Source organism: Rousettus aegyptiacus, unplaced genomic scaffold (genome assembly GCF_014176215.1).
Source record: "Rousettus aegyptiacus isolate mRouAeg1 unplaced genomic scaffold, mRouAeg1.p scaffold_m13_p_18, whole genome shotgun sequence".
NCBI lineage: Eukaryota > Metazoa > Chordata > Mammalia > Chiroptera > Pteropodidae > Rousettus > Rousettus aegyptiacus.
The window spans coordinates 12,705,192-12,730,766 of NW_023416293.1; the positions used below are offsets into that span (position 1 = coordinate 12,705,192).

At 45.7% G+C, this 25,575-nt stretch overlaps 1 protein-coding gene across 3 annotated transcripts in view; it reads left to right on the plus strand.

The window, feature by feature from the left end:
• Positions 1–25,575, plus strand: part of DISP1 (dispatched RND transporter family member 1) — an 86,621-nt gene that overhangs the window by 48,237 nt on the left and 12,809 nt on the right. For 2 of the 3 annotated variants that reach the window (XM_016165059.2, XM_016165058.2), the window contains exons 2-3: positions 9,294–9,795; positions 25,135–25,164. In XM_016165059.2, the coding sequence (XP_016020545.2) occupies positions 9,311–9,795; positions 25,135–25,164 (515 nt within the window). In that variant the 5' untranslated portion in view covers positions 9,294–9,310. Of the gene's footprint in view, positions 1–9,293; positions 9,796–25,134; positions 25,165–25,575 lie in introns of those variants that run through there. The other variant, XM_036235468.1, reaches the window with a different exon arrangement.

The following is a 25,575-nucleotide window of genomic DNA, read 5'->3' on the forward strand; positions in this document are numbered from 1 at the left end:
AACAGCAAATGTAATTTCAGTTCGTGTAATATATACAAGAAAGCAAATAGCGTTTTTGAGCATTCACAGTGATAACTTAAGTAAGGGATAGAAAGCTATATCCAGGTTCTTCTTAAGAGTTTACTGACCCAATTCAAGTAAGAAAAAGAGTCAAAAGTGGATGTTTTCCTAAGCTTAAAATCTCTGGTCCTTTCCGTAAAAGGACGCCTCTGATCGTGTTTGACACAGACTTTGAGGGACATCTCCCAAGCTGCCTGGCCACGCTGCCCAGTGGACTCAGCAGGGTGGGCCCATCCTGCTCCCTCAGGAAACCCGATTGGCTGCTTCTCAGGCTTGACCAGGAGCGGGGAGTGGAGCGGACATCAGGTTCTTAGCACTCGTGGGAAAAGCCGAGATAATTCTAAGTGTGGCATTAAAAAACAGCACCCTGCTCTCTCTGAATCAGACAGCTTCCAAGTCCTCCACACTGACTGAGCTCGGTTTTCGACTTTATGTAGAAAATATCTTTACAACTCTTTCACACTCTTTGGCCTCACAGTTTGTGGGAAGAGCGTTTTCTTCATTCGATTGACTACAGCGATGGATTTTTCCCCGCTGTGAGCCGCTAAGTTTTGCGGTTTTGAGATGTAAAGTAGTAAACGTTCATGGCGGCTTTAGGCATACTTGTGATCCGTTCAGCAACATTAGCTAAGCTCGGAAATATGACCCTGTTTCTACTGTGAACAAGCCGCGGTGATACGGATGGACTGTTCAACTGTGAAGTTGCCTGTTTTTTGCAATTTTAGTTGAGACAAATAGTTTGAGATGAAATATTATGGCCTGAAGTTAGACCTATCACATCCTAAGGGGCCTGTTTATTACCAAGGCATTTTGTAACTCTTATTTGGCAGAGATGTGAGGTGAGATAGCGACCCGGTGTCTGGAGGCTGTCTGATCCTGGCAGGAATGTTTAAGATGCGTAAAATGCAATTAGAAAGCTTGCTTTCTCTTTCTTTCTTTCTTTCTTTCTTTCTTTCTTTCGTTCTGTCTTTCTTTCTTTCTTTCTTGCTGTCTGTCTTCCTTCCTGCCTTCCTTCCTTCCTTCCTTCCTTCCTTCCTTCCTTCCTTCCTTCCTTCCTTCCTTCCTTCTCTCTCTCTCTCTCTCTCTCTCTCTCTCTCTCTCTCTCCTTTCTTATTCCTAAAACTTTAGGGAATATGCTCTTTTAATAGAGGGGCTTAGGGCTTTATTTTGGAGATCAACAGAGGTTGGGGATGTATTTTTCTCGAGGGTTAAATAAACTCATTAGGCGAATTGGCTATATCCTAAACTTCATTCACACGATCCGTCAGTAATTGAGGCTGCGTGACGACTTGTTCACCTCCCTGTCACGTTGTTCCACACGGGTTCCGCACTGTTCTCTCTCAAGCTAATGTCTTATTGAGGGTTTCCCTTTGCTGTACCCTCGTCCCCACTCTTATAACTTCAAAAGTGCTGTAGACAAAACCTCTTTTTATTGCAACCAGAGAGAGAGAGAGAGAGAGAGAGAGAGAGAGAGAGAGAGAGAGAGAAGATAATCCAAATACCCTAAAGCACATCCAACATGGAGTGCCAGATCCACTTTTTTAAAAACATACAGCTACATTCTTTATTGCAAGCAATATTTTCTGAATGTTGACTATTCTGAGTGGCAGTTGCTTAATTATATAAAGTATAAGTCATTGGTTCTCAACCTTAGCAGCATATTAGAATCATCTGGGGAACGTTTTTTAAAAATGCTAATACCCACACCCCATTACAATGCAAATTAAATCATAACCCCTGGGGCCAGAACCCTGTAATTTATTTTTATATTACTGCAGAGATTCCGATGTGCAGAACGGGTTGAGGCTGCTGTAATAGACTTGTGACTTTGTAAATATTTATTGTGTTTATGGCATTCCTTTCAAGATTTGCAGCAGACTCTAAATGAGGGTCTCGGGTGCATCATAAGTTAGTGAATGACTTATCAGAGGGCTTTCTAGAATTTTTTTGAAAGAACTCTTGATAGACATTTCTGATTATAGGAAACCTCTTTAGTTCAATGTTGTCTATTAATTATACAAATGACCACAAGTCTCCAGACTTAGGGTTCAAAAGACATTAGTGCAACTTAATAGAATTAATAGAATAGTGCAAATAGAATTGAAACTCAGCTGAAATAGGAACTCAAAGATATAGGAAGCTTTTCCTTAAAAGTGCCTGATTTTCTGATTGAAGATACAGATTTTGCTATCAGGTCACAGTTATGTTATTTTGAAATAGAGCAGGTACTACTTGACAGTGAAGATCAACCCAACGTCTTGCTTCTCAGGTTTGCGTCCATAGTGGATGATTCCTCTTCTTAAGTCAGTGAAATATGGCCCTGAGACTCTTAAATGCTGGATTGTACCTTTTAAAACTATCTTGGGAAATACTGAATTCATAGGCTGTTTTTCATCTGGATCTTCAGACTGAATTTTATATCAGTGGCCTCTAGTGGTCCTATAAAAGCTAGTTGAACTTGGCAGTGCCTTAGGAGTATCTTGAGGTTGTGGAAAAGTCTTACTTTTAGACACGTACTGATCTGAGATCGAGTTTTAATCGTGTGATTTGGATTAGTCATACTTTAATATTTTTGATCCTCTGTTTTCTCTACCATGGATATAATAATATCTTTTTAGAGGTATTGTGAAGACATAGTGAGATGATTAAAAAATACATTTTTAATAGCCCTTTGAGTGGAAAAATATTCCTAGAGACAGAACCTGGTGATGTGCTCCCATGCATCTTCAAAAGCCCCACGACAGAAGATGCCCCAAATACAATTCTTTGTCGGTTTCTCTGTTGCTTTTAGAGAAGCTGTTTATTCTCTGGTCATAGCGCCAAGTGGTAATAAGTCAGTTTAGTACCAGTGATCAAAAAGGAGAGCATCATTTCGGGCTAAGCATCAAGCAATATAAGAACTGTTTCATGTTAATGCAAGTTTGGTAAGTAATGGGTACTGTAGCGCCTCAGACTGCCTTCTTATCTGGTGTGAAAAAAGACTTCAAGTATATTTATATAATCATCTTCTAATATCTAGTTCCACTCGGGAGGAAAAGATCATCTCACCCAGGTAAGTGGGCAAGGCGCTTCAACCCTTATCCATGTTGTGCTAAAAAGATTAACTTTTCATTGGTCATGATTTCTGTGCACACAGCAGTTTACGAATCATGAAATAAGCCATCATTAAACTCAGTTGTTCATCAGAACCCTTATCGTTAAGATTCGTTACTTTCCTCTGCCTTGATCAGAAAAATGTGCCTTCCCTCCTCTGCCAACCTCCATATCTCTTTTGTCATTTCTGCTTCAGGCGTGCGTCATTCTGCCATTACTTAGGCTTAACCCTCTTGTTCCTTCCCGCCTGGCTTGTGGCTTTGTGTAGCCACACTGTGTGACCAGGCCCAGCAGTACGGGCATGTTGTTGGCAGCTTACTGCCCCCCTGCAGATGAACTCTGATCAGACTCTTAATAGCATTTTAACAGCATCTCCAAGCGGTCCCCGGTGTTTGAGAAGCACGGGTTCGTGTTTTGTATCTTACCTGGTGAGATGGTGCTAAAGGGAGCATCACTCGTCTGAAAAAAGGTGATTGGCTGCAACATGGCGTCTTTCGGTGACCCATCCATTGTTGCTGCTTGGTGTTAGGAACCTGATGAGGCGAAGGATTCTTCTAGAACACGTCATCTGAGCTTAAGGAGTGTAGTCGAGCAGAAAGCCCTCCAGACCTTGGCATCGGGCTGCCTGGCCTCACCCTTGAAGACTCTCTCGTCTCTCAGGTTGTCTTTTGCAAAATGGAGCTGTCATACCTGCCACACCTGCTTTTCTGAGGGCTCTTAGGAGGATTGACTCGAGAGAGGTCATGCGGGAAAAGGGTTTGGAAATACCAACAAGGCGTGCCGACAGGGGGAGGCGATGCCCCTTCAGGCTAGACGAGCCCTGTGATTGTGAAGGAAGTGGAGGCTTCGCCAGGTGCTGGCTGTGGCATTCAGAGCAGGTCTGTGTATCCTCTGCAACATTGCATTCAGGTTTTAACTTGACAGTCTTCTGGTCGTGCTAGCAATTCTGACTTCTAATTCCAAGTAGTTACTGTGAGCTTTTTGTAACATCTCTAGATGTTAGCTTTTGAGCAAGCTAAACAGTTTGCATCCTTTGGGTAAATTGTTTCATTAGCATGTTTTGGTATTGACGTGTTGACAAACGGAATTTCTCCAAGTCACACAGACCCTCCTCTGGTCATGATGGCGTTTTCAGTGAGACGCTATTTTTTTTTTTGTCTCCGAAGCATGACGATTTCTTTATATCTCATAGCTGTTAACTTCCCTGGGTCTCAGCCTGGAGTAGGATGTAATTATCTGACCGTTCTAATCACATGGACTCGGATCGCCTTGTTCTCTGCATTTCGACATGGTCCCAGTGTGTCACGTTTCTTCTTTGTCGAGTCTGCTCAATGCTTACGGAACGAGTCATGGTGCTTTTGGTTCACAGATAGCTTTGGTCCAAGAAACGATAATTTATGTTTCCAAAAGTTTGGAAGCTATGAGATAAGGGATATCAAAAACCTTTTTCCGCATCGTTTGTATTCATCTGTTCTTGCTCCTTAGCTCAGATTTTATTTCCTATTTTATCCAATTATTTGATATATTGTATAGGGTGTTATATTAAGAGAACAGAGATATATCAGAAGACAAAGAATTTTAAATGCTTCCAGTAATTAGGTGTCTCATTATCCTTTAAGGTAAAATAAGTTTGTTTCTGTTTTTGCATTTTACTAATAATGACCTTTTGTTCATTATTAGTCACTGTGCTAGAAACTTTTTTTAATTCATATTTCATTACTATATAGAAGACACATTTGTAGTACAAGTTTCAGCAATACGGAGGTAAAATGTGACCATCTTCTCCCTTCCAAATGGCCTAGTCCAGTTCTCCAGCAGGAAATAACACTGGTGTTTTCTTATGTCTTCTAGAAGTCATGTGTGTCTCTCCCGACCATAAATGTCTGTCTCTTTTGCATTTTTAACAAAATGGATTCATACCAGCTAGGTTTTAATTTACACATGAAGGTGACTTTGGACTTTTTTTCATAGCAAGAATCCTGATCTAACTCATTTTTTTTTATTATTGTACAGAATACCCCCGTATGGATATGTTGGAATTTCATTCTCCTCTTGAGAATCACTGGTACAAACGGTGATCCAGTCAACACCTCTGTCCATATATTTATCTTTACACATTTTTTTTTTTTTAGTTTATCTAGAAGACGAGTACCTCATAGAGCTCTTAGTCAAAGGATAAAGGTGTTCTAAATGTTGATTAATAGTACCATGTCTCTGTCTTAGAAGGTCGAAGCGGTTTGCATGTCAAACAAACTCAATTCTGCAAACTACCGAGACTTAGAAACCCTAAGAGTGTAAGTGACGGGTCCTCAGAGTTCGTCACTAGCAGAGTCAGCTTGCACGCTCACACCCACCCGGGCCGTTTCTTTCACGATGTCTCGGCGGCCATCGTAAAACATAATTTCGGCTTTCAAACTAGGAAGCGTCATTCCATACTTTCATATATTCCTCGTCACTCAATGAAGCAATAATGATGATTCTTCCATTCTGAATAGACAGCCAGCCCTTTGTGGTTTTCAAAACATTTTTACATCCTCGTAGTAATCCTATGAGATGAACGTTGATTATGGCCCTGATTTATACATGTGAAGAACCGAAGCTCAAAGAAAAAAAAAAACTTAAATTTTAAAGATTTAAAAGATGGCCCTAGGCCGAAGGCCTCGTGGCTCGCACAGGGCTAAGTCACTCAGGACATAAAAATGCCAGGGGAAACGGCGGATTGGGCAGAACGAGACGCAGCTTGACGGCGTTGGTATCGGCACGCTGTATTCACAGACGACAGGACACGCACTGAAACACCTGGCCGTGCGCCCGTCGCACCTCGAGAACGGCGTTCTCCGGAAGCCCCCGGGGAAAACGGAGGCGTTCGCGCAGTGCCTGTCAAGGCCTCCCCTTCCGTTTGATCCAGAACCGAGTTTACACTTCCGCCATAAACACCGATCACTGCATTTAAAATCACATAGCATCACAGTCATTACAGTGGTTGTTTTTTATGTTGACTCTTCCTCCCTCTGTCATCTCCTTTCCTGTTCTATTCTGGGCTCGGATCAGATTTTTTTTCCCTCATTTGTCTCGGTTCCAAAGAAATGACATCTTTCTATATATGTCCTTGGGTCAACTCTTGACTTCAGATTGAAAGTTTGCTGTTCTGGTCACCTGAATTCCTGCACAAATACATCTACTGAACTTAAGAGGCCTTTCTTAGAACAATCTTTTTTTTTTTTTTTGGTTTTGCTTTTTATTATTTTTTATTTATAATTTATAACTTTATAAAGTCGATTTGATTATTCTCATTTTATCATTAAAGAAACTGAATCATGGAACGCTCATACGACTGACTTTAAATGCCAGCCAAAGTCAGAGTTCAAATTATTCTTTACTATCCACTAGTTTCCACTTCACTGCAAGAAGTCTCCAAGTTACGAAACACGTTGTGTTCCAGAAATTCATTTGAAAGTCAGTTATTTGGCACCTGAACCGCATTTTACCGGAGTGGGGGGAAAACGTTATAAATAGTGATTAGGTCCCTTGGCTGGCCTGCGAAAATCTTTTTAACTCTTATATGACTACAAAATGATGCATTTGCAATAAAAATAAGAGGGAATAATAGTTGTAATTCTGGTTATGAAGAAAACGAAAAATTCTTTTTTCCCGAGGAAAGGCAGATTCAATCAGAAGGTAGAGAAACGGAAGAAACTGAGGAATGTGGAGGGGACCTCTCCCCACTTTGTAGGGCTTTGTTGACGGCATCTGTTTCAAGCCCAGTTTCTCTTGAACACTGCGAGGATGTTTGTTGTTAGTGACTCCTCACTAGCATAGCTCACCCGGCAGCTGCGATGAGAGTCAATAGGATCGATCGAATTGAATGCTTATCAAAGAAATAGACACTCGGAGATATTAACCAACCTGGGGTGGTAGAAACAAACCAATGAACCAGAGAAAAGTTTCCTTGCTGCCGTCCTCCTGGCGGAAAAGGTCCAGGGGAGGCGCTGAGTTTCCATCCTTCCCAGCAGACCCCGTGAGCCGGGCGGCCTGGCTGAGGTCTGGGGAGAAGGCCTGGAGCCGGCGAGGCGGGAGAGCGCACACGCCCTCCTGATCGCAGTGGAGAATTCGTTCTGCTCCGTGGGAGTGTCTCGTTCTGGGAAATAACTGCGTCGACCTCAACTCGGGTTTCCTTCTTACATTATCTAGAGCAGCTTACGAGTAAACATCTTAAATTTGCGTTGACTTTGAAAAAAGTCTAACGCCTCTTCAGGTGGCCTGTAATTTATGTGTGTTATTGTTTGCAGAGCATTTGCGAGCAGCGTTTTCTTCTGTAAACAACAGAAGGGAGGATGTATTCTTCTGTAAACGGAAGCTCCAGTGAGCAGACCTTCTGGCTGAGATGGCATTTGAAGAAAGATTCGAATTTGTACCTATTGAGTCAGATTTAAGGCTTTTACCAGTTACCAACCTGCCTTCTCACCAGCTGGATGATGCATTTGACTGCCATTGGATTGCCTTGTGTTGGGTGTATTACTTGAATGTTTTATAAGACACACAGAAAACTGTGTTGTATAGTATATATTTATACTCAAGAGCAATTCAGAATCCCTCACAATAGTCTTTGGAAGAGGAAGTTGGGATTGGCAGACTGCTTTCAAAAGTGGTGCCAAGGCTGACGAGAGAAGTAACATCTACTTGATTTTCTATACTTTTCGATATTTATAAATGTTTTATCTTTTCACTAAAATGATTTATAACGAAGTCCTTCAATGCCCTCATTAATGCTTCCATTTCTTATAGCTTCGATGTGCATATCATGAACGTGGCGTGCGCGCATGGGTGCGTTTGAGGAGTTTTATCTGGAAGACACATAAATTAGTAACGCTGAGTTCGTGTCCCAGTACAGCAAACGTCTTCTGGGAATCAGTCTTGAGACGGAAGCTTTGCGTGTTGTTCAGGCAGGCTCTGCTGAGCACTGCGCCACGACATCGTCGCGGGGCAGGCACCTGCCCTTGATGGTCGAGGTTTGTCAGGTCAGGCTACTGGGTACCCAGACCGAAAGGAGAGGCTTTCTTTCCGGTGGCCGTGTGTCCGCAGGAGGTGGGGAGAGGCTGGAGAAAGATTTCTCCAGACGCTGTGTTGTGCACGTAGGAAAATGGCAAGCCAGGAGGGTCGGCCGGCCAGACTATGGCTTGCTTCTTTTCTCGTTGGCTTTCACGTGAGGTTAAATGGACCGATGACGGCGTTTGAGGACCCATTTTTTTAGCTGCAGATGTTCAGATTTGTGTGTATGTTGGTCAGAGGGAGGGTGTTTGTTTTCGCTTTTGTTTGTCGACCAGTCAGAAACACGCTACTGGTGATTTCAGCATTGGTTTTGTTTTGATTGAAGGCTTTCGACTCTCCGGTGAAGGGACAAAGTTAACAACAGAAACCTCGTTTGACGCAAACCCCGTCTTTCGTATTAGTTTTCTCACATCCAAGCAATCCGACCTGAAACAGTAGGTTCATGGCCACTTCCGTCGCACGTTTGTTCATTATTTTTCTAGCATTATATTCATTGGTTTGGGGGATCAAACTCTTTCGTCTGGTATCTTGGTAGCCACAGTTCCTAGCCGACGAGTTTTTAATTCTCTTTTGTTTGTTCTTATTCTGAGACCTGAGTGACTTAGAGGAAAAATCATATTTTCTTGACATTTTTCTGAGACATAAGACATTCTTAAGATTATTCACATTATTTTAGCCCACACGACTTACTGCCGTCAGAGAGGCCCTTCATGTGGCCCTTTATGCCTGGGGATCTGTTGAAAAGTTGAAGGATGGCATCGGGTCCTATTTCACTTCTTCCCCCCTCCCCACCCGCACCCTAAAATGTTCTGATTCTTAACAGATCCTTGCTCATCTAGGGCGGGGGCGGGGTGGAGCAGGAAGGCACGGGAAGTGGAGGGGTAGGGTGGGGAGGGCCAGGCGAGGGCTCCCGCAGTGCCTGGGAGGAAGGCCGAGGGGCGCCCAGCTGTCGGCTGGCTCTGCCGCAGGTGCTACCAGCTCCTGTGAGACCCCCTGTTTTCAAAGAGCCGGTTTGCAGTATCTTTCCTGACTTTCCCACTGTTTATCTGCCTGCCTATCACCGGGTGATGTTCCTTCGTTTTCTTTCTTAGGGTCGAGAGGCTGGAGCATGGCTATGAGCGATGGGAACCATGATTGTGCGGTTCTGAGCAACGGCGGCGTTGCAGCCAGTGCCGCCAGCGCCAGCCCCGTCCCCGCCTGTGACGGGGACCTTGCCGCCCCGCAGCTCACGCCCAAGGAAGCACCCAAAGCAAAAGCAAGCCCGAACGGATGCCTGCAAGCCAACGGCGCAGTGAAGCCGCCCGTCCCGCCCTCGGACAGCCACAGAGCGCCTCCGACGCTGGCCCCGTGCTGCCGGCCCTGCCCGTACCACCGCCCTCTGAGCAGCCACCACGGCCCCCGAGAGCGCCACCCCGAGGCCGGCCCCGCGGCGGCCTCCGCTCTGGCCGCGTGCTGCGCGCAGCCGCGCCCGGAGTATCCTGCGCCTCTCTGTCCGCACCACGCCCCCGTCTACCGGGCCGCCTTCTGCCTGCATCGCCCGTGGCCCGGCCACTTCCAGCACCAGCCCGTGCCGCAGCACGTGGCCAGCGTGAGGTGAGTGGCCCCAGGGCCCCGCCCGCCTCTGGCCGGCGCCGTGCCCCGTGCACGAGGCCGCTGGTCCCCCCGGACGGCGGGGAAAACGTCGGAGAAAGGGAACCGGTGGCCACGCGTGTTTCGTGTGACGCCCGCTCAAATGCACATGAATAATATGACACCCGTTTTATTTACCGCCTTCCTAGTCGGTTAAACCCTCCGTTCCTTTCCCCGTCTGCCGGGCCGCCTCGCCGGGTCTTGAGTCCTAGTGTTCAGGAGAAGGTTTTATGGTTAGCAGTTTCTGATATTAAACATCGAGGATACCTCTGGGACGAGGCTGCATTTCAAAGCCTTTTTTCCTCTGTTTTTGATCGCGATCATCCTTTGCGGGAAAGCGGGAAGCTGTGGTCTCTTCTTCGCGCTTCCTTACGTCTGCCCCCCGTGTCCGCGTACATGGTTTGGGGGGCTGTGTCATGTGTCGAGGTCAGATGACGGCGGTAATTCCTTTCGTAGCTGATGGACCCTATGAATCTGCAGCAAAGGAGTTTAAACAGTGTCTTTTTGGTAAAGCGTTTTCAGATCCGGTAGATTGCAAAGTCCTAGAAAAACCTCTCCTTTCCGGTTCATCCTCGCCTCTCGGCCCGCAGTCTCTCTCGCGAGGGAGCTACGTGGCACGGACTGCACGTGAGCCCCGGTGACACGTTTTATGAACTACCAGTACTGTAGGGGCCGAGTATCATTATTTCACGTTCTAATTTATAAAAAAGTTTTAAAAGTCCTAGAAGAAAGCTTTCTCTTCTTAAGGGGAGGGTGTCGTTCACGTACAGGGCGACGCGTGTGTCTCAAGTCCACGGTTTGATCCGTGTCAGTGATTGTGCACAGGAGTGTAACCCGCGCCTCGGCCCGGGGGTCGGAGGGCACCTCCGTCACCCCAGGAAGGCCCCTCGTCCCTCTTCACGTCACCGGGAGCGGTCCCCGTCACCATAGGTCTGTCCCCCCCGCTCTAAGTCCTCGTGTGGATGGAGTCCATCCCCGTCCGTGTCTGGCAGTTTTGACTCAGCATCACGTTGCCGGGACTCAGCTAATTGTTGTGGGTGTTCGTTTCCCTGTTTATCTCTGAGTAGCAACCCATTGTATGCATGTAGCAAATTTACTTAATTAAAGAGTAAGCACAAACTTCCAGTTACAAAGTTAATACGTCCTAGAGATGCAACGTACAACTACAACGTGGCGACTGTAGTTAAAGTGCCACATTGTATATTCGAAAGTTGCTGCAAGGGTAGCTCTTAAAGTACTCATCACAAGAAAAAAAGTTTTGGTAACTGTGTGAGGTGGTAGATGTTAACTAGAGTTAATTCTGATGATCATTTCACAATATGCACAAATCTCGTGTTGTGCACCTGCATGGCAGTAATATCTCAAAAAAAAGAGTCAGACCCGCACACGGAGTCATTAATAAATACTTTTCGCCTTGATCGCGGCTTAGATGCTGGGAGCCGCTCCCATTCCACTCTTACAAGGAGGGGGAGAGGAAGACGGGGCGGGGGTGGAGAGGGGGGTCCCCTGCTGTCTGTTTTTTCGTGTCACGCGTGTGAACGAGTCTCTCAGTTACGGATGGGTGCGCGCACCGAGGCCACTTCTCAGGTTTGTCTTGACAGCACGGTGTGGCCTGGCCAGCTGCAGACGCTGCTCTGACGCACCCCGTGTGGGCAGTCGGTTTCGAAGTCATGTAGTCGTAAACATCGACGCGCTCGAATCATAGATCACCCGGTTGCAGAGGGCGCATTGAGATGGGTAGCCGTCCATTTCAAAGCCGATCTCATCTTCAGGAAACCTTTCACAGTCACCCGTTCTTTCGATACGGCAGGGCCTACGTGCTTCCGATTCCCGTCGCTCTTTGCGTAAGTGCCACGCGCGGGCCCTCCTGGTTGGTACTGCGATTATATGTATATATATTTAGTTTTCATTTGTGTGTAGAGCACTTACGCCCTAGAGAATGTTTTCAAGAGTGATTTCATCATCGCTCGTCTGCCACTTCGAGTAGCCCGTCCTCCCTGTCTTTGGCGACATGGCAAGTTCGTTCATCCTTCTCGACCCCTGAAGCTGTAATAAATCTTTCTAAAAGATTCATTCTGTCAGTCACCTACGTGTGCTTTTTTTTTTTTTTTTTTTTTTTGCTTTTTAAAATGCTCCGTTAATCTTCCGATTGATAAAATTAAGATCACGGCAAGGATCACATTTAGTACATCCTGTTTTAATTCCATTTATCACCAGATATTAAGTGGTTTAAGTGGAAGTCATTTTAGAGCTGCTGGCATTTTCGTTTGTACATTTCTGACCTCACACTCGTTCATCAACATGACTAGTTAATTGACATGACTAATTAGAATAGTAAGGAACTCAGAAAAGGCCGAAAGTCGTCTCTCCCTACGGTGAGACAAGGAAGGCCCAGAGCCACAAGCCCCAGACCCGATCGTCACACTCAGCCGAGGAGGTGAAGAGTAAAGGAAGTGTAAAAATAATAAAGAGACATTTCTTTTGCCATAGAAACAATAAAGAACTCTGGGAGTCGGAGGTGGGAGGGACCCCAGGAGGTGACCGAGGTTCGGGACAGTCTGACTGTGACTCTTGATGACCATCGTGAAGGACCGGGGTGGGGGTGGGGGCGGAACACGGAGGGTCGGGGAGAGTCGTAAGGGAAAAGCGTGCAGAGCCGAAGGGATGTTTGAGGAAGAGTCGCAAGGACAGGGAGGGCTCGTTTAGGTGGCCACCAGACGTCGCTTGACCGAGTTCTCCATCCCGAGCCCAGCGCAGCGGCCCGCGAGGCTGCCCGGCGACGATCTGCTCTTCATCCTGCAGCGAGACCTGGAAAATGTCGCTCAGGAGCCCGTCACGTTCCCTGCGTGCTGGTGGAAGCAAACTATTCATTTGGGATCTTCTTATTGCCATATTAAAGGAGAAGGGTAATGGTTTTTGACAATTAATAAGGAGTTCTGCGTCCAAAAATAGCACACGCCATTTCTAATCCAAACGGTGCTCACTGTTTAATTTGGTGCCGCAGAGAAGTGTGGCTGACTGTAGCAGAGGGCTTCGTCCGCAGCGCTTGGCAAGGCCACAGGCTCATTATCATGGTAGGGAGCCGGTGATAGTTTTGGGTCCCTGCCAAGGGCGTTTTTATTTCCCCCCGAAGGTGATTTCGTAGACAGATGGTCACTTTGAATGCTCCCCGCGGCACCCTGGAGGAGTTGCGGCCATTCAGAGTAGACAAGGCTTGGCCAGGGGGCGCGGAGCCCTGCTGCGAGCTCAGCCCCTTAAAGGTTAAGTAAACGTTGTGCGCCCCCCGCCCCCCATTCTTCGTGACTGTATAATTTTGTCGTAACCTATATTTCCTTTCCCCTTCGGTTCTTTATTCGCTTTCTGATTTCTGGCTCGCTCTTCTGAGGTTTTCTGTTTTCCCTGTGGACGCTCATTACGTTCTGTGATGGGAACGCTTTTTCTTAACAAGTAAGAAATGAGAACTCTTGTGTTGGGTTGTAAGAGAATCTACCCCTCGAAATCGTGTCCTTTCGTCGATGTTACGTCCTGCCATCCTGGGCTAACGCTACAGCTCCGAGCATCATTTTCCGAAGCGTCTTACTTGGCTGCACCTGCTCCGCAGTGGTCCAGGCCGCCAGTGATGGTGTTATTATATTTAGGAAATTTGAGCCCCAAATCACTTTGGACGGTTCATCAGCCGTATAGCAAAACCCTGGACGTCGACCCAAGTCCCAGAGCCTCTGATTTGCCCCCGTCACCATTCTCAACCCAGATGGCTTTCCTAAGGTTTTGGAAGCAGTGAATGGAGACGTTCGAGGTGAGTTACTCACTCGTGTAGCCCCTATTTGGTGAGCACTCGCCCAGTGTTACGTGGGGGAGACAGAGGTCAGAACCGCGAACGTGGTCTCCGGCGGCCACGTGCATAGGGTACGGCACTAGATTCAGCGGGAGCCTCCCATAGCTCGATCGCCTTCTCGGTCAGCAAACAGTGACCGAGCAGCTGCTGTGTTCCGTGGACATCCCTTCCCCTGCAGGGCGCGAGCCAAGTTTACACATTAATTCAGAAGGAAAGGCAGACTCTAGTTTTATAAATTCGTTTCCCTCTCTTTTTCTCTCTTACGCCGAAAGGTTACTGGTAGCTGAACAATCCTTTGCTTTTATTTATCGATATAACTTGTAACCTGTCTGGGACCGTGTGACAGGTGTCTTTTGCAAGAAGAGGTGGTTAAACTGCTTTTTTTTGAACCCGCGCTGTTCAGCAGGGTCCGATAAAACTGAAAATTCAGTTCTTCCGTCACACGGGGCACATTTCAGGTGCCGAGCACCCACACGCGCCCAGCGGCTGCGGGCGAGACAGCTCAGGTATAGAGCCTTTCCGTCTTCGCAGGACGCTTCATCGGACAGAGCTCCCTTTCTGGGCTCCGTGACAGCGCCCGAGGTCCCTTTCCACCCTCCGTGGGGGCGCACGGAGCACACGCCGTGGAGTAACGGCCGCGTTTGGCCGCCCTTGGCCACCTTTGGCCGCCAGTCCCGTGTTTTGTCAACATGATTCTAGTTCCTTGGAGTTCGATCGCCTGCAGTTTGTTTAAAATCTAACAAGGAAGTGACCAAAGATAAAATCCCTTTTCTTCAGAACCCGAAGCCCTAGGTTCCAAAGGGTCATGGCGGGTGTGCGGTGTCCTCTAAGACGGTTCTGGGGGCGCCATCGTCACCCACGTTTTCCTCGACCCTCCCTCTTTCTCGCGGCACATCCTGACGTAGTGAGAGCACGGACTTCGGAAAACATGTGAATCCTGGCTCTGCCGTTCGCTGGCCTCGGGATCTTGTTTCAAGAGTTTGGCTCTCTCGGCCTCGCTTTCCGCCTGCGTGAAAACGGGAGTGACCGTGGCCGCTTCGCACGTGGCCTCGTGCCGGGGACGATGTTCGTTCCCTTTCTCTTCTCCATCGTTCCTCTCGCTTCCTCCTCCTCCTCCTCCTCCTCCTCCTCCTCCTCCTCCTTCTCCTCCTCCTCCTCCCTACTTTTTTTGTCGCTGTCGTTCTTTGCTGCCCACGTTAATTCTGTTAGTCTCGTTTTGTTTTACAAGTCAGGCTATTACCAAATCCTGATGTACGTAAATATTGCTTTTCATTCTTGGTAAATTGCGCGCTTCACCCCATCGAGCTCCAGGAAGGAGCAAGTGGAAATGATGGTCACTAACTCGCCTTCTGCAAAAAGAAAAGGGGGCGTCTCCAGCCCCAAAGCCCCAGAGCCTTTATACTTTATGCTAATTATATAATCTGATTATGATAGTTAATTTTAGAAGTCTGGTAAGATTTAATCTCCATTTCAGTGAAACCGAGGTTTATTTTTACGTTCCTTAAAGTAGTCCAAATTAACTTTTTAAAACAGGATAATGTTTGTAAAATTTAAAATGTTCCAGGCTTGCTTGCCAAGTCAGTCTGTTTGGCAGTCAGATTGAGTGACGGCCCTTTTTATTGGTAGGATTTCTTTTAGAGACTCCTTTATGTTATAAATGAGCAGATTTCAGAGTGTGCCTCACGGAATGCATTGCGCAGTCTGTAATACATTTTGGAATATGAGCCTTGGTCATCTTTTACTTTAATAATAAATGTCAAGAAACAATGTCCTTTTTATTTCATAAAATTAATTAATATAACATTTTGCGATGAAGTAATGCATTTTTTACCCCCTTTCCATGTTATTGGTGGTGTTTAACAGATACTAGAGAGTGAAGGGAAAAAAGAAACGGTTCAAATTTTCTCTTTTTCTTTTTGGTTAAAAAAGTTTTAAAAAGTAAAATATTTGCCAGACAGTAAAACGTTAAAGACATTGTTATGGGTCGGTTACATCTCTAATTCCAGGGAAAAAACAATTAATTATTATCTACTCTGTCTTCTTTCCAAACTTAAGTGGATTGTTAAGTGTAATTTAAAAGAATTTATAGAACTTAACATTTACAGGAGAATTTTGAGTGCTGTTCTAGTTTGTGTTCTTTTTAGCAAAATTGATTCTACAAAATTATAGCTTTTCTTTTATACACAAACCAAGATAGTCGACCGATTGCTTGGTATTTTGGAATTTGAAATACAGCCTACTGCCTGGGGCATCTTTGGAAGTCAGTTCGTTCGTTGAGTGAATGATTACGGGAAAAAAAAAATAATTCTCCGGAATTCCTTTTGGAAACATTCACAAAGCTTAGCATCTTTTTAGAAAACCTCAGGGAGTTAGTCACTGCCCTCGGGCAGCTTATTATCGGCTAGTAGGAGAGAGAGATGCTTGAGGCAAAAATAACAACGCACCTCACTACCCAAATCATGGAGTGTTATGTGGCTCCCAGAGAGGGAGAGATGGGGTCTGAGGGGGAAGAGTCATGGCAGTCGGAGGCAGGGAGGCCAGGGGCGTGGGGGCCAGTGTGAGGCAGCCGGTCCAGCAGGCTCCTTTGTCGTCGGGAGAAGGGACCAGAAGAAGCTCACAGAGCATGGAGCCCGTGGCTTGTCTCATTTGACCTTCGAAGACTGAAATGCTGCAGTCAGTCAAAGAAGACGGCTCCCCCAAAACAGTGGGTCCCAAACGTTGCGTTTTACTAATTCGTTTATTGACGAGGCATTGATTAAGTATCTAGGTAGCTTACGTGCGGTAACTGCGTGGTTCCGACGGTTTTGATCCATTGCTGGTTCCCTAGACTTATTGAACCGGTTCCTTCGGACCGATGTGGATTTCCAGGGCCTGGCAGGCGGCCTGCACTTGGCAAACGCTCGGAAATTAATTGTCGGCTGAACTGAAGAAATAATTTAGCGTCAGTCAAATCCTTCTGAAGAGCTCGATTTTTTTATGTTTTAATTAAATAACGGGAATCAGGCACCATGGGTCCCGTGGAGCGAGGTCTCACCAAACAGTGGGAGAAGGTCGGAAAGGTTTGTTTCCTTTAAAATACTGTTTTATTACTGTTGTTTGAGTCATTTGGGGGGGGCTGTCTTCTCCTGTCCTTTAAATCTCCCCTGCAAATAAAACCGATTTCTGACTTTTAACAAAATTGTAGCCTGACTCCTGAAGGAGAAAGCCCAGCTAGAGGCCCAGCCCGGCCCACAGCTCCTAAACTTTCATTCTGGATTCCGAAGCCCCTTCGAGAAATACCAGGGGGGCAGGAGACGGTGCCCCCGGAGGCTCAGCCTGGAGAAGCTTTCCGTTAGCTCCGCTCCAGGCACCTCCAGGCCATTTGCAAATCCAGGATAAGTGACTTTATAAGCAACTGGATTATAAAACTGGTGGATGAAACAGCTTCCTGCGTAAGAGCCCTCGGGCTTATCTTTGTTCCTATGTATTTTATGAATTTAGAAGGCGGAGTAAAAGGAGAGGGCCCAGGGCCAGAGACGCTGCCTTACTCTACTCTACGTGGCTTTGCTGAGTGGTCGGTTTCCTTCCCCCGGTGCGTCTTCTCCTTTTGAGGGGCCGGGCCCTGGCCTCGCCAGGCAGTGTGCGCTTCGAGCGTGACGCTCTCTGCAGGAATGCGAGCGATTTGCTGTTTCTGAGCACGACTCGGTGTGTCCAGTAAGCACGGTGGACAGTCAGCCCATTCATTCCTCCAGACCCCGGTCGTGCGTCTGTGGTCACTCGGGCCCGTCCCCCTCCCCCCCCTTCCCGAAACACTGCTCTCATTATACCTGCCCAGGAGTCTCCCGAGCTTTCCCCGGAGTGTTTGACCTGGCAGCGAGAGTCCCTTCAAGGGACGGAGTGTGCCTCGCGGGGGAGGGAGGGTCGTCCAGGGGGGGAGGGACGAGTCGGCACATCTCGGTCAATATGCCTGTAAGAGATTGTTGAAACGGAAATCCGACAGACGACTGTGTCTCCTTCTCCCCTTATATTGATGACATCTGGACTCAGATGACTTTGGTCCTGGCCAACACTAAATATTTTGTGTCTTCATGTTTTAGATTTTAGATATGAGTCTGAGACTTCAGTTTTCAGCCGTCAGCCATTGATCGACCCACCGTACTGGCTGTCAGAACTAAAGTGACACCATCGTAAAGCTGTCCCTAGGAGAGATTTATTTAAATGTGTTATTTGGTTGTTAAAATGTCCCCCTGTCATGCAGAGTTCAACCCTACGTTAAGCTCCAAATTGTATTATTGTTATTATTATTATTATTATTATTATTATTATTTTGCTTCCTTACCCCCCACTCCCAAAGCTTAAAATTCTAGCGAGCAACAGCGGTGTCTGGTATTTTGGCCCAAGAATTTCCGACTTCGTTGCAACATTCCATGCCCCTAAGTTAGTTAAGTTTAATAAGCCTTTTCTGGCTTTCTTATGAGATGTTCTTGGATCTCTTATGAGTGATTATTATTCACATCTTATTAAGAAGCAGTATGGTCTACACACTCATTTTTCATGTTGTGTGCAGGGCTCACGGCAACCATCAGGCATGGAAAGGCTCACGTTTACGGGCAAGTGCTTTATAATTGATTATAACTTTAAGACATAACACACGGGGGCTGTTTGCTTTGCAACCGCCAACTACACCGTGCAAATTGAGCTTCACGGGCTGAGGAAGCATGTTTTCTTTTAACGCAAGTACTTACTTCTCAACCGTCCTCAAATGGTTAACTAACCGATTGCCCTTTTCCAAATTCGAATTGCTTTAGACTATTTAAAATGCACCCTAGGCTCCTCTTTTGGGGAGCGCAGTGCACAAGACCGGGGTCATGAGGTAGTTTGCCCTGTAGTACTGCCCCCCTTGGAAGTGGCAGACACAGCATGTGTCTGAAAACGAATTCGCCGCGACCTGCTTCCCTCACCTGTCAGTGACCAGCAGAATAAGCCACTCTTAACTCCTGACAAGAAAGAGCCGTTGGATTCTACAGATGCAAGTCTTTGCCTCCAGAACACCTGAGCCTGTGACCTGAAGTCAGGTTCTGGGAGAGCTTGGTGTCGACGTAGAGAGGAGCGTGGGTTGGCTTTGCAGAGGATAATCCACGCAGGGGGACGCGCTGGGGAGGCTTTGGCCATGTCACCGCCGTGCGGTCCGCGCACCAGCCCGTCATGAAGCTGTTCGGAGTGAGCGAAGGGCGCCTGCGAGCTCCCTGAGGGTCTTTGTCGTAGACTGTAATTTAGCACGTGCGTGTCATCGGAGAATCCAAGTTCTCCTCTTGGTTGGGGTCCATGTAATAATCTCTCCCCATCTTTCATGCACCAGAATTGTTCTCAAGTAACAGATGCAACAATCACACTCAAAAGCTCTTACTTGCTTCAGGGACTTAGGACTGACTAACCATATTCTGTCGTGGGACTTGCCTGTCTCGAAGCCAAAATAACTGAAACAGTGTGATTCTGTGAGAAGAATTGGATCAGTGGATCCACTCACACTGAGGGAGCAGAGAAGCTTCCTAAATGAAACCCCGTGATAACCCCCTGGGTCCCTGACTGCCACCAGGCTCACATTCTCCAATGGGGCCAGACCGGCTGTCCTTCCTTCTGACGAGTCTGACCTCCTCCGGGGGGGCCGGAAGGCAGACAGCGGGTGTCCCCAGGCCTCGTGCCCTCCCAGCCCAGTTTCCCCAGATCTGACAGACAGGATGGGCACCAACTAAGCGAGACATTTCTGTCCCCACCGTTTAGTCCGGAAGGACCCGTCCGTCTCAGAATCCTCATTTGTCCCAGCCGATCATTAAACCCAAGGGAGCAAGTGTGGCATGTGATGCCACAGCCTGGACTGACTGGTGTGGCTTTGGGTGGCCCGGCCGGACCCCGGAAATCAGCCCCCGGGGGCACACGCGCACCTCTTCGTTCTCACAACGTCAGATGCCGTGTACTGTAGGAAAACGGAGCTTTACAGAAGGTGATAATCAGGGCATCACAAAGCAACAGGAAGTAAAACCCAGGGAAAAATGATACCCGGATCGAGGGTAACTCCTACTGTAAAGGACACCATAGACGTTACAAAAGCAATTTAAAGAGCACGTTCAGAAAAATCATGGCAAAAGAGGTGCCACAAACTAGGAAGAAACATTTGCCACAACTGTGATTTTTCATAGCTTTAATAGAGGCCTCTTATAAATAAATGAGAAAGATAGATAGATGTATATAAACCACATAGACAAAAAGTAGTGTATTACTGTGACTGCAGTTGTGTGCATGATATAAAAATGGTAAATATAATGGAACATTATACAGCTACTGAAAATTATGTTTTCTGAAGATTTTCATGACATGGACTTTAGGCATGCAGTATGATCCTCACTGAGTACATATTTAACGTGTATATTGAGGCCCAAAGGATAAAATACTGAAAGGAAATAGAGCAAAAAGAATTATAGATTAGATCTATACAATGAGAGGAAGGGTGATTCTTTTTCTGAATAATTTTCTGCATTTTCATACTTTAAAAAAGAATGTGTTTTATAATCAGAAAACAAAATGAATGTTAAAACAGTGTTTCTCATCAAAGCTTGGCTCCTCCTTTAAAAATCAAAGTTCATATTTTAGAATGGACGAAACATTAACCAAAAAAAAGCCTATCGAAGGTAAATTTTTTTAAATAAAAAAACAAAAATGAAGATTTATATACCGCCTGTCTCAGGAAGGAGGCTTCTGGAAATTTGAAAGTACCCGTTTTAACTGAGCACTGTTTTGTGTTTGCTTTCCCGGTGAACTGGATGGTGTCTGACCTCTGTTGACCACGAGCGCCTTTGACAACCTGGCACGGTTTCCTACAGCGTTTTTCCCTCCTCTGACACATGCTGGCACCAACGTGTCGGAGTTCATGTGTCTCCTTCCTCCCACCAATCATTTCTTAGCACTTTTTCATTAAACCACTTATCCAGCCATTTAAAACGCCTCTCTCTCTCTCTCTGGAGAGTCAGATAAAGAGCCCACAGTATTTTGCAAGAAATTTTAAAAAACTGGTTCTTCCCTCCCTTACAGGAGGATTGTTTTCCTTGATTATTCACATGAGGTATTTTCAACATAGAATTCTGATTTAGGGGAACCTGGACTCCAGCTTTTGCCATGACAGAGTGTTAAAATACTCATGTGGTGACTCGAATTATCGGAAATTCCAGAGGAGGCTACAGGAGAATTTCACAGCAGAAAAAGACCTTCGAAATAATTTAATCCATCTCCCTTTACTTTACAGATGAGGGTTGAAGCCAGAGAGATTACAGCCCAAGACTAATACCGACTTGGTGTCAGGTCCTCCGACTTCTCATTCTGGTCTTTTTGATGCATCATCTTTAGAACAGCGTCCTAAACTTTGATGTGGTTGTGGAACGAATACATTGAATTTAAGGTTTTAGCCAAACTGCCCTAGCACAGAGCCTCACAAGGACCCCACCGTAGCTCTGAAACATGTGGTCCCACATTGGCGGGATTGTCCTCTTTTTTCCTCAGAAAATTCTCAGTTGTCCTCATTCTTTTCAGTTAAGTTGATTTTTTTTTTTTGCTTCAGACTTTTGGCTGAGAAGAAAAACCCTTGTCCGTCAGTATTATTTTTATAAAAACTGTGAATAGTTTTGCTTTGATCTTTATTAAAGCTTGGGACAGTTAATTGAGTTACATAAATTTAATTTTTAAGCTAAAGGATGAATATGAGAAAATTTAGTTAAGGAAGAAAAATCAATTCGCTGTATATCATTGTTCTTAAAAGCATAACTAAAGAATTTCTGTAGAAACTGAAGTAGTCTATTCTCCTAGCTAGTAAAATGAAGATATCACAGCAGCTGTGAGGTATTGGTTACATGTTGGAATTCATTCTGATACAGTGGGTTTTTATTATTTTTTTAACTCCCCACCCCAAGTGTGTGTGTGTGTGTGTGTTTTATTTTTTAATAGCAGGTGTGACTTTTAACCTTCCCAACTGGAACTCGTATGATACTGAGTAAATTCGTAGGGGCAAAATAATCCAAAATACGTGGGACATGAATTTAAGAAAGATGAATAATCTTCCTTGTCATTTCGAGCTCAAATAATGTCTCTCACACTGAACAACATGTAGGCATGTTTTACTAAAAACTGAGAACCATCAAATGTTGGAGGAGATAATTGTTAAGTTTATGAATTATGATGGTTTATCCTTTTGATCTCTAGTCTAATCGATGAAATCCTTATCCTATTAATAAAATAGGTAAATTTATTTTCAGAAATACAAACCTACCCTCACTGAGATTATAATTACTATATTAACTCTTGTTTGTATAATTTGTACAGTTTGTAATTAAAATGCAAAACATCGCCACTGTTTTATCGATAAAATCCATAAAATTTCAAAAGCAGAGAAATGTTTGGGTCTTACCTTAATAAAAGTAATGAAATACATTCTACGTGACTATGAAGCAACAGCGGGTGTGGAAACGTGTTGTAACGCACAGAAGTTTATGTAAACCTTGGTTTACCCCAAATTTCACCAGCGTGTTTTCCCTGCGACACCGTATGCATTTATGGCCGCCGATCCCCAGCGTTTTCGTCTCGTTTAGTGAGGTTCTCGGCGGCTCCCCGAGTCACTAGGGGAAGGGGCCCCGCGCGCGCCACCCACTTCGGTCGCCGGCCTCCGCGCTGCGCCCTGGCGGCTCGAGCCGCGGACAGCTCGTCGCCCCAGCCGCCGCCCGGCGGAGCCCGTGGCGCAGTCACCTCCCCCCTTCCGTTCCCCCCATTCTGCCCTGCGGACCCCACATGGCACGTTCCAGGGGGGCTCGGGAGACGGAAATGTGCCACCCGAGTGCTTTCTCGCTTAAATGTGGTAAATGCGATCAAGCTTCGGGAAGTATATTTCCTTCATAACATTTTCGTTGTTCAGAAATGTACGAAGCTTTTTTTTCCTCCAGGGCTTTGATTTCCCCGAACGCTCGGAAGCGCTGTTTGGAACTTGCGAAAGCTGACCCTGTCCCTTTGTAAGTCACGCTGCCAATCCCGCAGCCTTGTCAGCAGTGGAGTTCTCCGGACAGGCAACGTGCCTTCGTGTGTTAGCTGTCCCGTCGCCCTCACCTCACAATCCCTCCCTCTTTCCCCAAAAACGATTGAAAGAGAGAGAAAAGGTGAGGGAAACAAGAAACGACCGTTTATAGCTTTTCCATTTTTTTTTTCTGTTTCTTGTTAACCTTTCTCCCTGCCATACCACTTCTTTTTTTTTCCTTTAAAAAAAACCTCCCTTGCCCTCCGTATCTCCATCACCCTGCTCTGTCCCCCCGCCCCGCCCCCCCCCCCCCCCCCCAAGAGAGCTTTACGGTCTCACCGGCTGTTCCCTTGACCGGTACACGTGCGCATACCAGAGTTCCCTGGCCATCGGCGTCCCGGAGCCAAGGTCGGCGAGTGCTCCTGCAGTCCTCAAGAACGAAGTGCCAGGGACGATGTATCGCTCGTTACGAGGACCCGAGTTGGCCAGTGCTTTCTTTCTTTAAGCAGAGTCGAGCGTAGTCCAACGACAATGTCGCTGTCACCCACTCTCGTGTGATGATGATGCTTTCTTGAATGGGAAAGAAAGGGTGACACTCCGTCTGGTCCTCTGCGAACTGGGCACAACCCAAGCTTATGGGAGTGTGTCCCGGAAAATGCAAACGTCGTCTGCCTTGGGGCTCTTTCTCGTCAGAAAAAAAAGGCTAAAAACCTAACTAAAGAACAGGCAGTTGTTCTTGCCAAAGATGATTATTGTTTGGTTTTTGGTGCTTGTTTTAGAAGGTGAAAGAACCCTGGAAAAATATTGTTTTCTCTCTAGAACAGAGGTTAGATTTATTTGTTTTCTTTGTTTGTTTGTTTCTGCTACTTATTTTCAACAGAAGACTGCAGTTAGTGTGAAAAATCGTCCTGCAGGCTCTATTAGGATATTAAAAGTAGCAAATTGAAAAGACTTTACAAATGGAGGAAGGCTACTTTTGATGGATGAAAGTGTGTGGCGGACCCCCTTCTCGGATACTTTCTGTTAAAAGATCACAAGGGAAGAGTTAAAGATGGCAGTGCTGTGACTCAAAGAGGTCTCGTGTTTTACCCGTCCTTGCGGGTTGGGTGTTTCAAACACCTGTCTGTCACGTCCATGAGTATAAAGCACTTCGAAGTGATCTAATGTTTTCCCAGGAGGTATCTTTGTGGTAACCTCAATTTTTCTTTTGCATTTGATGTCGACAATCTCTATTTATGGTCTCGAGTTTAACATAAAATGAAAACTTTACTCAAGCAGAAAGAATGGAATGAATCTATAGTTTTCTGTCTCAAGGGAGTGAACTAGTCACAGATCCAGAAATTTCTCAGTTAAAAGAAGATTGTGGGAGTGAGTGGGAAGACAGAATATTTATATTAGTTACGACCCAAAGTGTGTATGATAAAATATTATTTCTTTGTAGCTGCTTAGTGTGATCTATCACAGTGGTTCTGGGGTCAACTTTAGACCCAAAGATAGCAAAAATCTATTAACTATGGAAATTCAAGAGATAGTTTTGAGCATGGGTAACCTGAAAACCAGGAGTAAAAAATTAAGGCTTTGTGTGCAAGTTAAGTGATTTGCTTCTTCGTTCAGTGCCTGAGTCTCCTCTGTAGGAGTAAATTTTCTTGCATTGCTTTATTAATAGCTTTATCATTAGCATTTAGATAGTGTATTCTTTAAAACTCAGTGAATGCTTGTGATGATATATACACAACTCTGCAAAAGAACTGAAAACCATTATCTCTCGCGTCTTAAATAGATTATGTGGTATGTGAATTATATCTCGATAAAACCATTATTAATAAGTTAACATGTAGTTATATTTGAAAATGTCTTAGGGTTTTTTTCCTTGGAAGATTTACCCCCAAAACAAAGTATTCTCTTGACTTCTTCGGTAGTAGACACTTCATTGAACGCCCTTTCTCTTCACCAGCTCAGTGACGCTCCTAGTCGCTCCTGCCCTGTGCGCACCCTTGGGTGGCCTAGCAGCCGAGTGCCCGAGGGTAGGGAGCTGTGCCCTGCTGTACCCACACACTTCCCCTCGAGCGTTTGACAGGCATGCCAGCTGGGCTTGTTTTCGTCGTTATGTCATTTAATTAAATGTTTACAATAATCCATTTATATATAGATGGTAACAGAAAGAGTTATTATTTTTTTAAATAAAATCACGGGCGTGAGAAGACTAGATAGAGGTAATTGCTACGCAAGGTTGATACTGAATTAGGCCCGGGAAGAACGACGGTGAAGCGTTTGGGAGGAAATCGTCAGGATTGAGATGCGTGTTGTGGCCAGGGATTCGGGGGCGGGCAAGCATCCTAGGTGGCACACCCCGTCCTCCCGAAGGCCGGCGGTCACAGCCGAAGCGGCGTGGGGTATGCTTTGTTTCTGACGGTTTTTCCTGTGCTTTTTTTTTTTTCAGACCATCCAGACCTTTCAAGTTACCGAAAAGGTAAAGTAACCGGGGTCGTCTCGGGAGGTGACAGACTCACCTGCATGCGCGTCCCCTTCCAGCATTTTCTCCACCTTTGGCTGCTCTTGCATTGTCCTCATTCATATTTTTATGCAGGAAAAAAAATTTCCCCCCATGTTGGCTGCTTAAGGAATCTTGTACCTCCCAAAGTGGTTTGAATCTCCAGGTGGATTTTAACTGAGATTCGTGGCACTTTATTTCAGATAGGTTGTGTTTCTTCCTAAAATTTTTGTTACCATTTTAAGATAGAGGCATTTTTTTTTAATGTAGAAATTTTAACGTTCTATCTTTTCAGTAAGAAAAGTAACATTTTTAAGTGGATAAAAGTTTCTGGAAAAAAGCAGTCTCGTTGGGTGTCTTTGTACGTTGTAGCTCCAGATATAATATGAT